Source organism: Oryzias latipes, chromosome 17 (assembly GCF_053564925.1).
Source record: "Oryzias latipes strain Hd-rR chromosome 17, Olatipes_Hd-rR_3.1".
Classification (NCBI taxonomy): domain Eukaryota; kingdom Metazoa; phylum Chordata; class Actinopteri; order Beloniformes; family Adrianichthyidae; genus Oryzias; species Oryzias latipes.
Genome location: NC_136253.1, coordinates 8,043,648 through 8,062,754, shown reverse-complemented (window position 1 = coordinate 8,062,754; position 19,107 = coordinate 8,043,648). Strand labels below are relative to the sequence as shown.

The 19,107-nt window shown below is 49.9% G+C and overlaps 2 protein-coding genes across 4 annotated transcripts in view; both read right to left on the bottom strand.

The window, feature by feature from the left end:
• hfm1 (helicase for meiosis 1) overlaps positions 1–713 on the bottom strand; it is a 54,732-nt gene extending 54,019 nt beyond the window's left edge. The window contains exon 1 of the mRNA XM_078934301.1: positions 582–713. The gene's annotated coding sequence lies outside the window, so the exon portion shown is untranslated. The remainder of the gene's footprint in view (positions 1–581) is intronic.
• Positions 714–1,986: 1,273 nt separating this feature from the next.
• On the bottom strand, positions 1,987–17,325 carry LOC101159222 (uncharacterized). Of its 3 annotated transcripts, none has more exons than XM_023964827.2 (10): positions 17,130–17,325; positions 16,822–16,922; positions 13,377–13,470; positions 12,795–13,188; positions 12,661–12,727; positions 12,525–12,609; positions 5,864–6,011; positions 3,530–3,590; positions 3,337–3,467; positions 1,987–3,253 (listed from the first exon to the last, which is right to left on the bottom strand). In XM_023964827.2, exons 1-10 carry the CDS (start codon positions 17,210–17,212, stop codon positions 3,137–3,139), a joined length of 1,281 nt encoding a protein of 426 aa, XP_023820595.1. In that variant the 5' UTR covers positions 17,213–17,325; the 3' UTR covers positions 1,987–3,136. The 3 variants fall into 3 exon arrangements, with proteins under 3 accessions (XP_023820595.1, XP_023820596.1, XP_023820597.1); XM_023964828.2 differs by having other exon boundaries at positions 12,525–12,594; positions 17,130–17,324; XM_023964829.2 differs by having other exon boundaries at positions 12,525–12,591; positions 17,130–17,324.
• Positions 17,326–19,107: the final 1,782 nt, after the last annotated feature.

The following is a 19,107-nucleotide window of genomic DNA, read 5'->3' as shown; positions in this document are numbered from 1 at the left end:
AGCGGGGTGCGAGCCACGAGAGAGAAGGGGAGGGGCGAGTGCAGGTGCAGATGGGGGGGGGGGGGGTGTTCGGAGGACGGAGCACTTAGTTACATAAAGAGAAGGTGTCATTCCCAGAATAACTGTTTTGGAGTCATTCTTAATCCGCTCTGGAGGTTGAGGGTTTCGAACGGGAAGTGAACCCCGAAGGAGAATTCCCTTCGGCCCTGAAGGAAATCTCCTCTGCGCTTCTGACCACGGTCGGAAAGACGAGAGAAAAGAAATGAGAAGTCTTCGCGCAGAGAAAGGTTCAACAGTAGACAAAAGTTCACTTTTAAAAACACAATTGCATGTATTAATATTAAACTGACCAACGTTTGCAAGAGGGGAAGGTTAACAAAAAAGTCCTTTAAACATTACTGATGTTAAATGCATTTTCCCCCAGATTGGTTCTGTACACTATGCAGCATTTCATGCAATTACACCAGGAATAACACTTCAAAAGACCACCTAAATATCCCCATTTTTTATTTCACTCCTTACGCTATTTAAAAAGTTATTACAGCCAATATTTTATAACAATGATTTAAATGCAAACTTACGCATTAACTTGAGCAGCTATGTTTTCCCACGCTAACTGTCTCTGTTTTGCAGATGCAGCGGTGTTGCTTTTCTTCTGGAATATCTGCTCATATTCACTGTAACTCTGCAGCAGCACGTCAAGTTCAGCTGGCGAAAAATACGCAGACCTCTTTTTTTCACGGTTGCCATGGTGACTCGTGATATCTGCGCTCCATTGATAATGGCTTCTTATAGTCGCGGTGCGCACGCTTACCTCCGAATCAGTCCACTCAGAGTTGATTGACCTAACGCGGATCAGCTTCTCTGAAACAGAAAACTCAGAGTTGTTAATCTCTCGATTGACCAACTCAGAGTTCAAGTTCAACCTCAGAGTTGGTTGAACCTCCTTTCTGAAACAGGCCCCTGTCCACACACAAATACACACCTGCACACACACACACATACATACAAACACCTGTCCACACATACAAACACCTGCACACACAGACACACAAATACACCCCTGCACACACAAATACACACACACACACAGAAAGTTGCGGTTGGACTGAGAGTTTGATGGCAGCTTTCGGAGGTTGTTGTGGTAAAATAATGACCTGGGAGTGAACGAAATCAAGTCTTTCGAATCTTTTTCTGTGCTTTCCTTGTTTCTGGACTCCAACATTTCAGATTATTTTACCAGGACTTGCTTGAGTCTTCTGCTGCCTTCATTTCATTCACAGCCTTCGGTTTCTCTGGTTCTGTCAGACCTTTTAGCAGAATGTGAAAAGCTAAAGAGGATAAAGGAGCTCATGCTGGTTCTGAGGAAAGAACTCTTTGTGCACAGTGGACATTCTTGGCGAATGCTAGCTTGGCTCTCACTGGTGGGCTGTCGGGGGACCCATGTTTCTGTAAACGTGCAGCTTCACTTGTGAACAGACAAAATCTTGATTTAGAAACTTACCGTCTCATCAGTGTCTTCAAACCCAAGTACTGGAAATTTGTTCTCTGTATTTGCCCTGGGGGGGGGCAATGAGCTGCTGTCACATTTGGTGTTTTTCACATTTGTGCGGGGAGGAAGCCAGCACTTATTTCCCATCATCCCTTTGTTTACAGTCGCTCCTTCTAGCTTACAGCCCTCACACCCCCAAGCTGAGGATCAACATCAGATCTATCCATCCGTCCAGTTCTGATCCAGATTCCAGCTCAGACCAGGAAACAAAGACCTTCATGGATCTGTGGGTCTGCAGGTGGATGATCAGAAAGGGGAGGGGCAAGGAGACTGTGGCCCCGCCCATTGCAGTTTGTACTTAACAAATTTAAGCTTCTTCAAACTGCATCTGATTCACAAAAAAACCTCAGAAACACAATTTGAATCATAATTTTCTTTCTCTTTGTCCTCCGTCATGAGAAAAATGCTACAAGTTAAAAACACCACAAACAGCGTTTCTGTCAGAATGGGTCTTTAACATGTTTGTGGGACAAACACAAAAAGCACCAACATTATTTTAGGGTTGTGAACTAACAAAAGCTTATGGTGGTCATACATAGTTATGCTGGAGTACAACTTCCAGGGCTTTCAAGTGATGCTGCACACATGTCCATGTGACTGTGTGACCAACACAACACAGGACTGTTGAAGCCACTGGCAGAAACAATAAATGTAGATCCTGGACAGAAAAAGTAGCCCCCAGCTCTCAGCTCAAAGTCGGTACCAGCTGGGAACGGTCAGCGAGGCTGGCTGGCCTGAAAACCTGTCAGTGAGCAGAACAGAATCCTCACATTGTTGCAGAAGCAAAAGGTCAGTCAGTATTTGTCCGTCACACCTTCTACCAGCCAGAGAGGCCGAGTTCAGCCAGAAAACGTTCCATGCCTCTGGGATCACTGGTCTGCTTCTGACTTCCAGGCAGAACTTGAATTTAGCTAAATGGTGTCAGTCGCTGAGCAGACGGCTTCTTTTGTTTAAGGATCCTCCACACCAGAGGGAAGCGGAGAAAGAACAGACTGCCAGTTGTGAGTGGATCCTGGAGTCTTGTGTTTCTGCACAAACGCTGGAGACCAGACCTGCAGGGTTTCTGAAGGCTGATCAGATGCTGGGTTTGGGTGAATCAGTGTGTGTAACCTGTACAAAAGAACAAACCCTACAGATGTTTCTGGGTGAGTGAAGAGTTTGGTTGGATAACACTATCTTGTTGAAGAATGTTTGATTTCATGAAAATATTTTTCATAGAGCCTCCCGTCTGTGTGAAGGCGTAGGTCTCAAGCGGTTGGGGCATTGGGTATGGGCCCGGAGCGCATTGGGGTGGGGTGGGGTGGGGCTCCGGCTCTGCGCGCTCTCTGTTCCTCAGCCAGGGGGCTGCTGGGTCTAGGTCTCTGGCTCTGTGGTGAGGCGGGGGCTTGGTGCAGAGATGCATGTTAAACCCTCACAGACAGCAGCAACACAGTCCAGGGCTGTTATTTTATTTCAAACTACATCAACAGAAATGGGAGAGGGCGTGGCTTTGCTTGGCAGATCAATTCAAGTCAACGTTTCACATCATCCGGTGTGGTTTTCACACCACGATGTCCCAAACTCCTGACCTGTCTTTCCATTCTCTCAAGTCTGTCCATTGAGTTTCAGAACATTCAGGAAGTGTTCAAACTGTGGTTTTAACTCCTTCATGAGGGTCTCTGCTTTGCTGAGGCATGCACGTCTTTGCTGCTCCTCGAACTCCTGCAAGGAAACAAGAACAGTTCAGAAACTAAGGCAGCCGTCACAGGGAGCGGCGTGCAGCCGCTGAAGGCCGTCAGCTGGACCTTGGTGTTGCGCAGGTGATCCACAGACGTGATGTGAGCTTTCACGTCGGCTCCAGACGTGGGGACCAACAGTTTGCAGGCGGCGCAGTGAAACATTTCCACCTTGGTCATGTGGTCGTTCTCCTGCAGAGCTGAAGGCGAAGGGCTGAATGACCGAGTATCTGAAGCGGGCAGCTCCTCCAGCGGGACTTACCGGTCAGCGCGCTGTCCTCGATGGCTCGGCTGCACTGAAGACTCTTGGAGAGCATCACCTCCTTCAAAGACAAAACAAGACAGTGGAGCCATTTGAAACCGTTTTCTGCCTCCTGGCTGGAAAACTGGATTCTGTCCATCGGGTTTCAAACCCCCGGTTACAGAGCTGCATCGTTCCCTGAAGGCCTCAGTCCTTTCCAAACGACTGAGCTTCAAAAAGTCTGATGGAAACGTTTCGCTGTTTCAACTCCAGATGGTGAAGAAGTCCAGTTTATTCCTCTGTGCCAAACACCAACTTGACATGAAATATGTCATAAAAACGGAATGTTTTTATATTTTATTTTATTCTATTCTTATATCCAAATGAGTTTTCTTTTTTTTTTATTGAGTGTTTTCCAGTTGTCAGTGTTTACAAACATGGATCAGCAACTACAACAAAAATAAACATAATACACGATAATTGGGCTGTTTTTTATTTTTCTTTTTCAAAATCCTCTCAGAATTTTAGTGATTTTCCACAACCTTTTTTCTCTTTTTTGTTGTTGTAAATGTCTAACTAAATGTTTTAGTTGAACTGTCATTATTTTCCATGGAGTAAATGGTCTTCCTTCCTGACTCCCATAGTGTCTCCAACAAGACTGGGGAGTTTTCAGTCGTTTTCTTTTGATTTTGGGCGTTCTAAAATACCGTATAGGATCCTTTCATGCTAATTCCTTCCATATTTGAGAGCTGGTAGTAGAGCATTGAGACACATTTTAAACCAGTCTTCCTCCGTAAGTTTTAGGGCTGCAGCTATCGATTCTTTTTGTAATCGATTAATCTAGCACTTAATCGATCGATTAATCGAGTAATCGGATAAAACGATTCGTGTGTGTTTTTGAACAACCAAAACAAATAATGCATAACAAAAATGATGTGGCTGTAAAATGAACAAGCATTTGGCTTTTATTTCTCAACAGAGGTATTTACTTCCAAGTCCAAAAGTTTGGCTCTAAAAGTTAAGTGCCAAAAGTTAAGTGCCAACAATTATAGAACAATGTACAGTTAAGTGAACTTACTGTAACATGTATAACATGTATTGTAAAACTAATATGAATATAAACTTGGTTTTTTGTCTTCTTAATACACAACATTACAAAAAAAGGATTGCACCTTCTGCAAATTTAGTTTAGTTAACCTGGGAACAAAAAATGAACATAAAATATCAAGCCAAACAGGTACACAATGTATAAAATGTATAAAAAAATTATGCAAATAATACAATTAAAAATAATAAGCTGTAATCTCAAAACAAACATCCAAATGTATGTGTTTGTGTGTGCGTGTGTGCGTGCGTGCGTGTGTTTGTGTGTGAAAAGGTTCTTTTTTTAGGCTATACTCTCTTGCAATTGAACGTGATAGTTACGTTTACTACTTTAAAACGTCATCAAAGTTAAACATCATATCTAGTCCGCATCACGACATCGCTACAAATGCAGTATGGGATTAAAATCCGCGAACATCAATAGGCTTAGACTATGTTAATTTACCTTGTTTCAGCGATGCTTGGTGAAACAGCATAGAGTGGATGTCTTCTGTTCAGATGCTGAATCATGGAAGATGTGGTGTTGTGGTATGCCAGCTCTATTTTGCAGTAGAGACACTGCACCTTGTTCTCTTCTTTATTAAGTGTGTAATGATCCCACACTTTAGACAATTTCTGCCGTTTATTTATAGATCTATTCTCCGCCATCGCGCCAACTAAATTCAAAAGGTCCGTGTGAATAAACGGTCCGTGTGACACAATCTAATCCCTGTGCCGCGCGTATAGTGCGCGTCATAGGAATTTGACGAGGCTTCGAGGCAGAGATTTTGCCTCGAGGAATTTTTGTAATTGAGTAACTCGAGGAATCGTTTCAGCCCTAGTAGGTTTATGATTGAGCTCAGATTCACATTTACTTTTAATGTAGAGTGATGAACTTTTCCTGTTGTCAGTAAAAGAACGGTAAAATGTTGAAATAACCTTTGTTTTACTGTTTTTATAAGCGTCTGATATCACTTTAGTTATGCTGTCTCATTTTTTTTGGTTCTAGATCAGGTTTAAGTTCCTTTATATAAAAGTCTTGAATTTGTAGGAATCTAAATAAATCTTGATTTTCCAGTCTAAATGTAATTTTTAATTCTCTAAAGCTGAGTAGATTGTCCTCTTTTGTGACAGTTTGCCCAGAGCGCCCGGCGCATTCCTGTGTGCTGGTAGCTGACATTTAGTATCGGATCTGCTGAACACAGCCGACTGCTTTCTGAACAATGAACCTGTTTTCCCAGGTGTTCGGTCACCTGAAGCTCCTTTTCTTACCTGAAGAAAAGCCGCAGTCACATCGTCGTAGCTGTTGTGCTCCTGGATGTACTGCATAGTGTCCCAGTGGCTCTTGCAGTCTAAATGAGCCTGCAGCTCCTGCGCATTGGCCACTCCCACATCACAGAGGTCACAGGTGATGGGACACCTGAGAGAGAAACATTCAGAGATCCAGAGGACGGAGCAGAGCTGCATCTTCATGCATCCAAAACACCCAAACGAGCTGAAAACTCGCAGAAGTACCGTAATTTCCGGACTACAAGCCGCTACTTTTTTCCTGCGCTTACAGCCGTGCGGCTTATTCAGTGACGGGGCTAATTATTGGATTTTATTGGCGGCCGCCGTGTACGTATTTTCGGACACAGTGAATGGTTTGTATTCTCTAACATCAAACACAAGTCATTTATTTTTCAACACACCTCTAAGCAGCCAAACAGCATGGACCTCACTTCAGGTCTTAGACACTTCAGTCATGGTTCAACAAAACGAAACACGCATGCCCAGCCGCATCCCAGAATCCTTTGGTGCCATTAGACCCAACGTGCACGTGATCGCCGCTACAATATGATGAAGCTTTCAAGTTAAAAGCAATCCTTAAAAGCAGCGTGAAAAAATCCACCATCACCAACGGGTTTGGAAAAGCCGGTCAGCTGCGTGACGGAGAGAACAGCGCATGTGGGAATAACATCAGCCTTTATTTTGTCGGGACACGACTGGAAACACAAATTGACGTGATCGTTTTAACGGTTATTAAGGACTGAGCGGAGTTTTGCATTGAAACGCTCACAGCCTCCGTGTGAGCTGGAGACTGCGTGTCGTGTGAGCTGCGGGGCCGATGGCAGTCTGAAGGCTCCCACACGTAACAACGCATCCGCCCCTCATACAAAAAACGTACAGTATTAAGTCCGATTGCTCTGCACAGACACGATTTGCTCCGTCCACCGGCGCAATGGGGACGAAGCGCTCCTCCTTGAAGCCGCCATGGCCAGAGCTGTCGGAGTAGATAAGAAGGGGAGACAAGGAGCGCGCGGGAGCGCGGAGCGCAGAGGCGTCGAGACATTCTGCAGGCTGCAGCCAGGGCTTACTCGAGGCGTCCGCGGAGCAAGTGTTTGTTGTGGAAGGAAACTTCTGACGCGCCGCGAGGAGGCGCGCGTATCGCGCTGAGGCGCGCGCTTTTCAGTCGTCGCTGATTTATTTTACTAGCGTGTTTTTAACCAGCCCTGTTACTCCCATAACCCTGCCGCGACACAAGCGGAAGGAGAGCTTTACCCGTTCACCCCTCCATGCACTGCTGATACTTGCTCATTCTTAAACACGTACAACAGAATGGCGAGCCGGGCGTTGGCCCCGCCTTTAGCCCCTAAGACTCATGGGAAATGGGGGATCGGGGATGTAAATTTCCTCATCATAACTGAGGGATGTAATGTTGATTATATGGTTACTGTTTGTAATTTTATGTGTGATACCTAGATTGTCAATAAGTTAAAAAATAAAAATAAAATAAATACCATAACTGAGGAACTTGTGAACAGAATAGACGTGCATACTGTTTGGCAGATGCAGATAGATTCAAAGACATGAGCCTGAGGCAAAACTGACTCCACCCACTGTGTGCTAATAAATCACACTTACACTCTGAGTCAGGAAGTGATCCGTCAGGATGACAATGTTGCCTAATTCATGCGGCTTGTACCCCGACGCGGCTTGTGTATGTATAAAATTAGTTAAACACGTGAAAATGGGTGGGTGCGGCTAATAATCGGGTGCGCTTTGTAGTCCGGAATTTACGGTAAATGTTTCAGGCATGTATTACCCTCATGCAGGTAATGTAAGCAGAATGAGGCCACTCTGCACCTCCTTAAGGCGGCGTACCTGCTCTGCACCTCCTTAAGGCGGCGTACCTGCTCTGCACCTCCTTAAGGCGGCGTACCTGCTCTGCACCTCCTTAAGGCGGCGTGCCTGCTCTGCACCTCCTATAGGCGGCGTGCCTGCTCTGCACCTCCTTAAGGCGGCGTACCTGCTCTGCACCTCCTTAAGGCGGCGTACCTGCTCTGCACCTCCTTAAGGCGGCGTACCTGCTCTGCACCTCCTATAGGCGGCGTACCTGCTCTGCACCTCCTTAAGGCGGCGTACCTGCTCTGCACCTCCTATAGGCGGCGTACCTGCTCTGCACCTCCTTAAGGCGGTTGTACCTGCTCTGCACCTCTTTAATGCGGCGTACCTGCTCTGCACCTCCTTAAGTCGGCGTACCTGCCCTGCACCTCCTTAAGGCGGCATACCTGCTCTGCACCTCCTTAAGGCGGCGTATCTGCCCTGCACCTCCTATAGGCGGCGTACCTGCTCTGCACTTCCTTAAGCCAGCGTACCTGCTCTGCACCTCCTATAGGCGGCGTGCCTGCTCTGCACCTCCTTAAGGCGGCGTACCTGCTCTGCACCTCCTATAGGCGGCGTGCCTGCTCTGCACCTCCTATAGGCGGCGTACCTGCTCTGCACGTCCTATAGGCGGCGTACCTGCTCTGCACCTCCTATAGGCGGCGTACCTGCTCTGCACCTCCTATAGGCGGCGTACCTGCTCTGCACCTCCTTAAGGCGGCGTACCTGCTCTGCACCTCCTTAAGGCGGCGTACCTGCTCTGCACCTCCTTAAGCCAGCGTACCTGCTCTGCACCTCCTATAGGCGGCGTGCCTGCTCTGCACCTCCTATAGGCGGCGTACCTGCTCTGCACCTCCTTAAGCCAGCGTACCTGCTCTGCACCTCCTATAGGCGGCGTGCCTGCTCTGCACCTCCTATAGGCGGCGTACCTGCTCTGCACCTCCTTAAGGCGGCATACCTGCTCTGCACCTCCTTAAGCCAGCATACCTGCTCTGCACCTCCTATAGGCGGCGTGCCTGCTCTGCACCTCCTTAAGGCGGGGTACCTGCTCTGAACCTCCTTAAGGCGGCGTGCCTGCTCTGCACCTCCTATAGGCGGCGTGCCTGCTCTGCACCTCCTATAGGCGGCCTACCTGCTCTGCACCTCCTATAGGCGGCGTACCTGCTCTGCACCTCCTATAAGCGGGGTACCTGCTCTGTACCTCCTTAAGGCGGCGTACCTGCTCTGCACCTCCTTAAGGCGGGGTGCCTGCTCTGCACCTCCTATAGGCGGCGTACCTGCTCTGCACCTCCTTAAGGCGGCGTGCCTGCTCTGCACCTCCTTAAGGCGGCGTACCTGCTCTGCACCTCCTATAGGCGGCGTGCCTGCTCTGCACCTCTTTAAGTCGGCGTACCTGCCCTGCACCTCCTTAAGGCGGCGTACCTGCTCTGCACCTCCTTAAGGCGGCGTATCTGCTCTGCACCTCCTATAGGCGGTGTACCTGCCCTGCACCTCCTTAAGGCGGCATACCTGCTCTGCACTTCCTTAAGCCAGCGTACCTGCTCTGCACCTCCTATAGGCGGCGTGCCTGCTCTGCACCTCCTTAAGGCGGGGTACCTGCTCTGAACCTCCTTAAGGCGGCGTGCCTGCTCTGCACCTCCTTAAGGCGGCGTACCTGCTTTGCACCTCCTTAAGGCGGGGTGCCTGCTCTGCACCTCCTATAGGCGGCGTACCTGCTCTGCACATCCTTAAGGCGGCGTGCCTGCTCTGCACCTCCTATAGGCGGCGTGCCTGCTCTGCACCTACTATAGGCGGCGTGCCTGCTCTGCACCTCCTTAAGGCGGCGTACCTGCTCTACACCTCCTATAGGCGGCGTACCTGCTCTGCACCTCCTTAAGGCGGCGTACCTGCTCTGCACCTCCTATAGGCGGCGTACCTGCTCTGCACCTCCTTAAGGCGGTTGTACCTGCTCTGCACCTCTTTAAGGCGGCGTACCTGCTCTGCACCTCCTTAAGTCGGCGTACCTGCTCTGCACCTCCTTAAGGCGGCGTATCTGCCCTGCACCTCCTATAGGCGGCGTACCTGCTCTGCACGTCCTATAGGCGGCGTACCTGCTCTGCACCTCCTATAGGCGGCGTACCTGCTCTGCACCTCCCATAGGCGGCGTGACTGCTCTGCACCTCCTATAGGCGGCGTACCTGCTCTGCACGTCCTATAGGCGGCGTACCTGCTCTGCACCTCCTATAGGCGGCGTACCTGCTCTGCACCTCCTATAGGCGGCGTACCTGCGCTGCACCTCCTTAAGGCGGCGTACCTGCTCTGCACCTCCTTAAGGCGGCGTACCTGCTCTGCACCTCTTTAAGGCGGCGTACCTGCTCTGCACCTCCTATAGGCGGCGTACCTGCTCTGCACCTCCTTAAGGCGGCGTGCCTGCTCTGCACCTCCTTAAGGCGGGGTACCTGTTCTGAACCTCCTTAAGGCGGCGTGCCTGCTCTGCACCTCCTATAGGCGGCGTGCCTGCTCTGCACCTCCTATAGGCGCCTACCTGCTCTGCACCTCCTTAAGGCGGCGTACCTGCTCTGAACCTCCTTAAGGCGGCGTATCTGCTTTGCACCTCCTATAGGCGGCGTACCTGCTCTGCACCTCCTATAGGCGGTGTACCTGCTCTGCACCTCCTTAAGGCGGCGTACCTGCTCTGCACCTCCTTAAGGCGGGGTGCCTGCTCTGCACCTCCTATAGGCGGCGTACTTCCTATGCACCTCCTTAAGGCGGCGTGCCTGCTCTGCACCTCCTTAAGGCGGCGTACCTGCCCTGCACCTCCTTAAGGCGGCGTACCTGCTCTGCACCTCCTATAGGCGGCGTGCCTGCTCTGCACCTCCTTAAGTCGGCGTACCTGCCCTGCACCTCCTTAAGGCGGCGTACCTGCTCTGCACCTCCTTAAGGCGGCGTATCTGCTCTGCACCTCCTAAAGGCGGTGTACCTGCCCTGCACCTCCTTAAGTCGGCGTACCTGCCCTGCACCTCCTTAAGGCGGCATACCTGCTCTGCACTTCCTTAAGCCAGCGTACCTGCTCTGCACCTCCTATAGGCGGCGTGCCTGCTCTGCACCTCCTTAAGGCGGGGTACCTGCTCTGAACCTCCTTAAGGCGGCGTGCCTGCTCTGCACCTCCTATAGGCGGCGTGACTGCTCTGCACCTCCTATAGGCGGCGTGCCTGCTCTGCACCTCCTATAGGCGGCGTGCCTGCTCTGCACCTCCTATAGGCGGTGTACCTGCTCTGCACCTCCTTAAGGCGGCGTACCTGCTTTGCACCTCCTTAAGGCGGGGTGCCTGCTCTGCACCTCCTATAGGCGGCGTACCTGCTCTGCACCTCCTATAGGCGGCGTGCCTGCTCTGCACCTCCTATAGGCGGCGTGCCTGCTCTGCACCTCCTATAGGCGGCGTGCCTGCTCTGCACCTCCTTAAGGCGGCGTACCTGCTCTGCACCTCCTATAGGCGGCGTACCTGCTCTGCACCTCCTTAAGGCGGCGTACCTGCTCTGCACCTCCTATAGGCGGCGTACCTGCTCTGCACCTCCTTAAGGCAGTTGTACCTGCTCTGCACCTCTTTAAGGCGGCGTAACTGCTCTGCACCTCCTTAAGTCGGCGTACCTGCCCTGCACCTCCTTAAGGCGGCGTACCTGCTCTGCACCTCCTTAAGGCGGCGTATCTGCTCTGCACCTCCTATAGGCGGCGTACCTGCCCTGCACCTCCTTAAGGCGGCGTACCTGCTCTGCACCTCCTATAGGCGGCGTGCCTGCTCTGCACCTCCTATAGGCGGCGTGCCTGCTCTGCACCTCCTATAGGCGGCGTACCTGCTCTGCACCTCCTTAAGGCGGCGTACCTGCTTTGCACCTCCTTAAGGCGGGGTGCCTGCTCTGCACCTCCTATAGGCGGCGTACCTGCTCTTTACCTCCTTAAGGCGGCGTGCCTGCTCTGCACCTCCTATAGGCGGCGTGCCTGCTCTGCACCTCCTATAGGCGGCGTGCCTGCTCTGCACCTCCTATAGGCGGCGTGCCTGCTCTGCACCTCCTTAAGGCGGCGTACCTGCTCTGCACCTCCTATAGGCGGCGTACCTGCTCTGCACCTCCTTAAGGCGGCGTACCTGCTCTGCACCTCCTTTAGGCGGCGTACCTGCTCTGCACCTCCTTAAGGCGGTTGTACCTGCTCTGCACCTCTTTAAGGCGGCGTACCTGCTCTGCACCTCCTTAAGTCGGCGTACCTGCCCTGCACCTCCTTAAGGCGGCGTACCTGCTCTGCACCTCCTTAAGGCGGCGTATCTGCTCTGCACCTCCTATAGGCGGCGTACCTGCCCTGCACCTCCTTAAGGCGGCGTACCTGCTCTGCACCTCCTATAGGCGGCGTGCCTGCTCTGCACCTCCTATAGGCGGCGTGCCTGCTCTGCACCTCTTTAAGGCGGCGTACCTGCTCTGCACCTCCTATAGGGGGCGTACCTGCTCTGCACCTCCTATAGGGGGCGTACCTGCTCTGCACCTCCTTAAGGCGGCGTACCTGCTCTGCACCTCCTATAGGCGGCGTACCTGCTCTGCACCTCCTTAAGGCGGTTGTACCTGCTCTGCACCTCCTTAAGGCGGCGTACCTGCTCTGCACCTCCTTAAGTCGGCGTACCTGCCCTGCACCTCCTTAAGGCGGCGTACCTGCTCTGCACCTCCTTAAGGCGGCGTATCTGCTCTGCATTTCCTATAGGCGGCGTACCTGCCCTGCACCTCCTTAAGGCGGCGTACCTGCTCTGCACCTCCTATAGGCGGCGTACCTGCTCTGTGCCGCAGCGGTTTCCTCCGTTTTGGTCACTTTAGTCCGAGGTAAGTCCTGATCCACTTCTACTGTCAAGAGAACGTCTTCAGTTACACATTGAAAGAGTCTCCTCTCTGCCGTCTGTCCTGGTTTACCTGCTTCCAGAGGTCTGAGGTAGTCTCTCTTGAATCTGGGTGGAGATGTTGTGGGTGGAGCTGCTGCCTGCAGGTAGACAGCCGTCAGCACTCAGTCACATCACACATGCTTTGGTTCCTGCTGTCAGAACTACCTCTCTCCTGCATTCAGGCACAATCCTCCCCTCCTCCTCCGCAGAGGCCCCTAGCTGCTGTAAGGGGGTTCTGTCAGGAGGAAGGTGGTTATGTTTGTCCAGGGAGTTGAACCCAAAACCCGTGCATCCGAGCGGCTCCGCCTCGGCGCTGTATGCTGGTCTTTGGGCCGGCCGAAAACCTGGACTGAGCCCTCTGCTCCCGGCAGGGCTGCTTCCAGGGACCAAGTCCAGTCTGTCCGGGAGTCGGCTCTCGCGGTCCCACCTTCCGCTGTCGTGATGCTGACGGGGCAGGATGACCTCCAGATTGGGCGGGGAGTGGGTGGGAGGCGGGGCCCGCGGCCCCTCGGGCTCGGAGTCTGACGACAGAGGACTGCTGGGATCGTAAAGCTCCGTCCTGTGAGGAAATGAGGAGAGGATGGACTGTTGGAGATGACGGCGAAAGACAGAGGATCTCTGACAAACGCATCTGGAAGCTGAAGCAGTGGCGGACGATGAGAGTCGTCACATCTGCAGAGTTTCTTCCTGAAAATATGCCAAAAAACATTCCAGACTTTGGTGTTGAAGCGGCACAAAGGACTGTACCTCTCTGGACTGTTAGCGGTTTGCATCTGAGGACTGTCCTCCTGATCACCCAGGACTTTGAACGAGGACTTCCATTTGTTGACTGAAGGTGGCGCTGAAATGGAGAAGGAGGCGGGTCTTCAGAACTCAGGTGTGATTCCGTCATCTTCACGTCAACACTAGCAAACTTTCAGACTTTGTGTTTTTGATATTCGCCACGTCTGTAAACCTGTGCACCTCTGTTTTCACTATAGGGAGGGGTCTGCACCTCTGTTTTCACTATAGGGAGGGGTCTGCGCCTCTGTTTTCACCATAGGGAGGGGTCTGCACCTCTGTTTTCACCATAGGGAGGGGTCTGCACCCCTGTTTTAACCATAGGTAGGGGTCTGCACCTCTGTTTTCACCATAGGGAGGGGTGTGCACCTCTGTTTTCATCATATGTAGGGGTGTGCACCCCTTTTTTCACTATAGGTAGGGGCCTGCACCTCTGTTTTCACCACAGGGAGTGGTCTGCACCCCTGTTTTCAATATAGGGAGGGGTCTGCACCTCTGTTTTCAATATAGGGAGGGGTCTGCACCTCTGTTTTCACCATAGGGAGGGGTCTGCACCTCTGTTTTCAATATAGGGAGGGGTCTGCACCTCTGTTTTCAATATAGGGAGGGGTCTGCACCTCTGCTTTCACCATAGGGAGGGGTCTGCACCTCTGTTTTCACTATAGGTAGGGGTGTGCTCCTCTGTTTTCACAATAGGGAGGGTTGTGCTCCTCTGTTTTCACTACAGGGAGGGGTCTGCAACTCTGTTTTCACCATAGGGAGGGGTCTGCACCTCTGTTTCGACTATAGGTATGGGTCTGCACCTCTGTTTTCAATATAGGGGAGGGGTGTGCACCTCTGTTTTCACCATAGGGAGGGGTCTGCACCTCTGTTTTCAATATAGGGAGGGGTCTGCACCTCTGTTTTCAATATAGGGAGGGGTCTGCACCTCTGTTTTCACCATAGGGAGGGGCCTGCACCTCTGTTTTCACCATAGGGAGTGGTCTGCACCCCTGTTTTCAATATAGGGAGGGATGTGCACCTCTGTTTTCACCATAGGGAGGGGTCTGCACCTCTGTTTTCACCATAGGGAGTGGTCTGCACCCCTGTTTTCACCATAGGGAGTGGTCTGCACCTCTGTTTTCACCATAGGGAGGGGTCTGCACCTCTGTTTTCACCATAGGGAGGGGTCTGCACCTCTGTTTTCAATATAGGGAGGGGTCTGCACCTCTGTTTTCACCATAGGGAGGGGCCTGCACCTCTGTTTTCACCATAGGGAGTGGTCTGCACCCCTGTTTTCACCATAGGGAGTGGTCTGCACCCCTGTTTTCAATATAGGGAGGGATGTGCACCTCTGTTTTCACCATAGGGAGGGGTCTGCACCTCTGTTTTCACCATAGGGAGGGGTCTGCACCTCTGTTTTCACCATAGGGAGGGGTCTGCACCTCTGTTTTCAATATAGGGAGGGGTCTGCACCTCTGTTTTCACCATAGGGAGGGGCCTGCACCTCTGTTTTCACCATAGGGAGTGGTCTGCACCCCTGTTTTCACCATAGGGAGTGGTCTGCACCCCTGTTTTCAATATAGGGAGGGATGTGCACCTCTGTTTTCACCATAGGGAGGGGTCTGCACCTCTGTTTTCACCATAGGGAGGGGTCTGCACCTCTGTTTTCACCATAGGGAGGGGTCTGCACCTCTGTTTTCACCATAGGGAGGGGCCTGCACCTCTGTTTTCACCATAGGGAGGGGCCTGCACCTCTGTTTTCACCATAGGGAGTGGTCTGCACCCCTGTTTTCAATATAGGGAGGGATGTGCACCTCTGTTTTCACCATAGGGAGGGGTCTGCACCTCTGTTTTCACCATAGGGAGTGGTCTGCACCCCTGTTTTCAATATAGGGAGGGGTGTTCACCTCTGTTTTCACCATAGGGAGGGGTCTGCACCTCTGCTTTCACCATAGGGAGTGGTCTGTACCTCTTTTTTCAATATAGGGAGGGGTCTGCACCTCTGTTTTCACCATAGGGAGGGGTCTGCACCTCTGTTTTCACTTTGGGAGGGGTCTGCACCTCTGTTTTCACTTTGGGAGGGGTCTGCACCTCTGTTTTCACTTTGGGAGGGGTCTGCACCTCTGTTTTAACCATAGGGAGGGGTGTGCTCCTCTGTTTTCACAATAGGGAGGGGTGTGCTCCTCTGTTTTTAATACAGGGAGGGGTCTGCACCTCTGTTCTCACTATAGGGAGGGGTCTGCACCTCTGATTTCACTATAGGGAGGGGTGTGCTCCTCTGTTTTCACTATAGGGAGGGGTCTGCACCTTTAAACACCAAGAGATCCAATTGATCCAGTGTCTTAGCGACTAGAACCCAGCCATAACCACAAGTCCCCATCTGAAAACAATCCTTTTTTATGTCTTTGTGACCATTAAGCCCCTCAGTCATAAAATATGACTTTGAATATTTACAAACATTGATTTATAGTAATAAGTACATTTAATAATAATAGTAATAATAATGGATTGGATTTATCTGCGCTTTTCAAGACACTCAAAGCGCTTACAGTGTGTCCTTTATTCATTCACTCCTCATTCATACTTGGTGATGGTAGCTACTGTTGTAGCCACAGCTGCCCTGGGGCAGACTGTAGTGATGAAGAGATTTGTGTGTCCTTTCAAAGTAAAAAACACCTCATGTCAAATACAACACAGAGCTGCTGTAGCACATTTACTGAATTAACTCTGCAAGAACGTCGAGTCAAACGTGACTTTGGTCTTTTTTTCTTTGAATACTGCATATAAACATGAGAACAATGGTGTGGGAATGCAGGTTTTGGTAGATCTAGTAGAAGTTGGTCTGTGAACAGCTCATACACACTGAAGAGAAGAATGTGAGCTGCATGTGCATCAATATGTGCATCTTTTTGCTCATTTATCTGACATGAAGCAGAAATAAGAATTTTAGGAGCCACATAGAGGGATGAAAGAGCCCCATTTGGCTCAGGGGCCCCTTGCTTTAGGGTTACTTTCCCCGCTCTGTTTGCTTTGGTTAATTCAACTTTGTCTTCACTATTTGTTTTATGGTTGAAAAGTTCGGTTTAATCATTAAGTGTGATTAAGAAGCCACCAAATATGAGACCAAACAAAGTTAGGAGGAAATCCTGTTAGGGAGGGATGAAATATTTTATCTCAATCAGATTTCTCAAAATCAAAAAAGTAACCCCCCACCCCACCCCCCGGCAGCCTGTGTTCGACCGGAAAAAAAAACCCCAGGCGGCACCTAGGGGGGCTTTAGCCAGCACCACACCGGCCGCTCCTCTGCAGGGCATTTCTGCAGAGGAGTAGCGGGTGTGGTGCTGGCCGAAGTCCCCTAGGTGCCGCCTGGGGGGAGTTTTTCCGGTCCAGCACCGACGTGGCGGCTCTTGTGTTTGAGTGCAGCTCGAACCTGCAGTTCTCGTGGGCTCGCTCCGCTTCGGTTCTGCCGGGTTAACTGCCGGCTCCGTCCCGGTGATGCGCCGCATGGCCTCGATGAACCGCGGCGGAACTCTGTCACAAACCCCGACAGAAAGCAGCCATTAGCTCAGCAACACTCGACCAGCAGCAGTGCCCGGAGTTTCCGGGGGTAAACAACGAAAACATCCAGTTAAGAACCGGGACGACTCTGCGAACGTTCCCAGTTCGACCCGGCCGAAGAAGCAGCGAAAGCTAGCAAAGGCTGTACATGATGTTAGCTTCACGAAAGCCGGACCGGACCTCATGGGGGGCGGCGGGTTGTATCCTAACGCCGCTCTGTAGGGAACAACCGGGGGCGTTGGGTTTAAATGCCGTTTCTTCATCGTTTCTGCAGAAGTGTACCGACGGAGGAGCAGCGCGCGACCTACTTCCACAGCTGCCTTTCCGCCGGATGACCACCAAGGGGCAGCAGAGCCGCGGCGGAGGGATCGGAAAAACATCCAACCATTCAAAACTGTCAAACTTTATTGGGCATTACAACGCTGTTTTTTCTCATTAAACTTTATTGTACATCGTTTAAAATTACAGAGATTTACATTCAGTTATGCAAAAAAGTAACAAATGCAAAATTCAAACCCACATACTACAGATACTATTTTACATAGATTGAACCTAGAAAAGAAAACAACAAAATATGGTTTTCAGAGAATTTACATTTGAGGACATGAAAGTTGGCCAAGATGAGCAAAAGTTGATTAAGTCCTTTAGCATATTCTTTGATATGAGACCCAACAAGATATGCTTCCAAAGCAAAATAAAACCAGCTCCACTTTTGTCATGAATAAAATCTTCTGCCCAAACACTTTAACTCAGGGGTCACCAACCCTGTGCCCGCGGGCGCCAGTGCGCCCGCGAGCACCCCTTGTGGCGGCAGCAGGGAATGCACCCAATTTTTTTTTTATTTTTTTTATTGAAGCAAATATTCAACAAACAACCACGGCATGTCTGTCAATGACAACAATATCAATTCTGAGATAAAGGTAGACAAAGAAAACCCAAATATGTAAACAAATATAACTTAAAAAATAATCAATAAAAGTAAGGGTCTATTACAAAAGTTTAAATAGATCAAATAAATTACATAATTTCTGGACATTCTTATGATTCATGTAATGTAAAGATTTTGAGAATAGGTTGAGGTGGTTGAGTAATCCATTAATGTGAGGATTAATATTCCTGTCTGTTTTTATTTACATTTATGTTTAAAAAGTTAAAATTAAGTTAAAGTTTTAAAGGTTTAAAAGTTTAGCTTTAGTGTGTTCAATAAATATTTATCTTGTTCGGCTGCAACCTAAAGTCTGTTTTGAATTCAGGCTCCCTCTGCAACTGAGTTTGACCCCCCCCCCCCCCCCCCCTGTAATACAAGTCTAGAAAATTCATGCATGTTTTTGTGTGTAAAATGAGCAAATAAAAATAGGGCACACAAAAGGAAGTCCTCAAATTGTGTTGGGTTTTTTTTTTGGGGGGGGGGGGGGGGGGGGGGGCTAGGAGGTTTTTAGTGGCGCCCTTCATACCACTTGGTGCCCATGAAATAGCCCTCGGTCTCAAAAAGGTTGGTGTACCCTGCTTTAACTTGATAAAAATAGTAAAAAAAGATGGATGACTGTTTCAGGGGAATTACAGCTAAAGGACGTTAGAGCGGTTACAGCACAGTGAACCACAAGAAGAAAAGCTGACAAAGACATTTACAGTTTGGTTCCAGTTTAACTCATTTGGCAAACTAACTATATTACGAAGAACAAAAGATCAACAATGGATTTACTGTTTCAGTGATGTTCACATCATAAAGAAATACCTGGGTTATGAAAGTCTGAATAAATGTTCCAGCAGGGGAAAGTATGTTGGTTTATTGGGGAAAAAATACAATAAAGACCTTAAAACTAACAAAATACATATAAATTTACTTTTAAAAATCAACCAATGAGAGTCAGACGTTGCTTGAATCATTTTAACCATCTTATGTCTGAATTTATTTCCAGCTATGAAAAAAATCCCTTATCTTTTTGCTTTTTAGTAGATACTACATTCAAGCAACTCGGAGCTGAAGTGGTTTGATAAATATTTGCACCAATAGGCATCAAAAGGGTTAGAATCAAACTAATAAAACAGGCTTGAACAAATACCGTGCTCTCAAGGTTTTGTTGCAAAATCTTTCCCAGGGGCTGTAGGTGGGGTAGTGGTTATTACCCTTAGCCCACAGCAAGAAGACCATGGTTCA

Coding starts and splice junctions, on each gene's coding strand:
- LOC101159222 (XM_023964827.2), bottom strand. CDS start 17,212: ATGAAGAAACGGCATTTAAACCCAACGCCCCCGGTTGTTCCCTACAGA. Junction 13,189..13,376: donor ACCGCTAACAGTCCAGAGAG/GTACAGTCCTTT, acceptor ATTTCCTCACAG/GACGGAGCTTTACGATCCCA. Junction 3,254..3,336: donor ATCACCTGCGCAACACCAAG/GTCCAGCTGACG, acceptor GTTTCCTTGCAG/GAGTTCGAGGAGCAGCAAAG.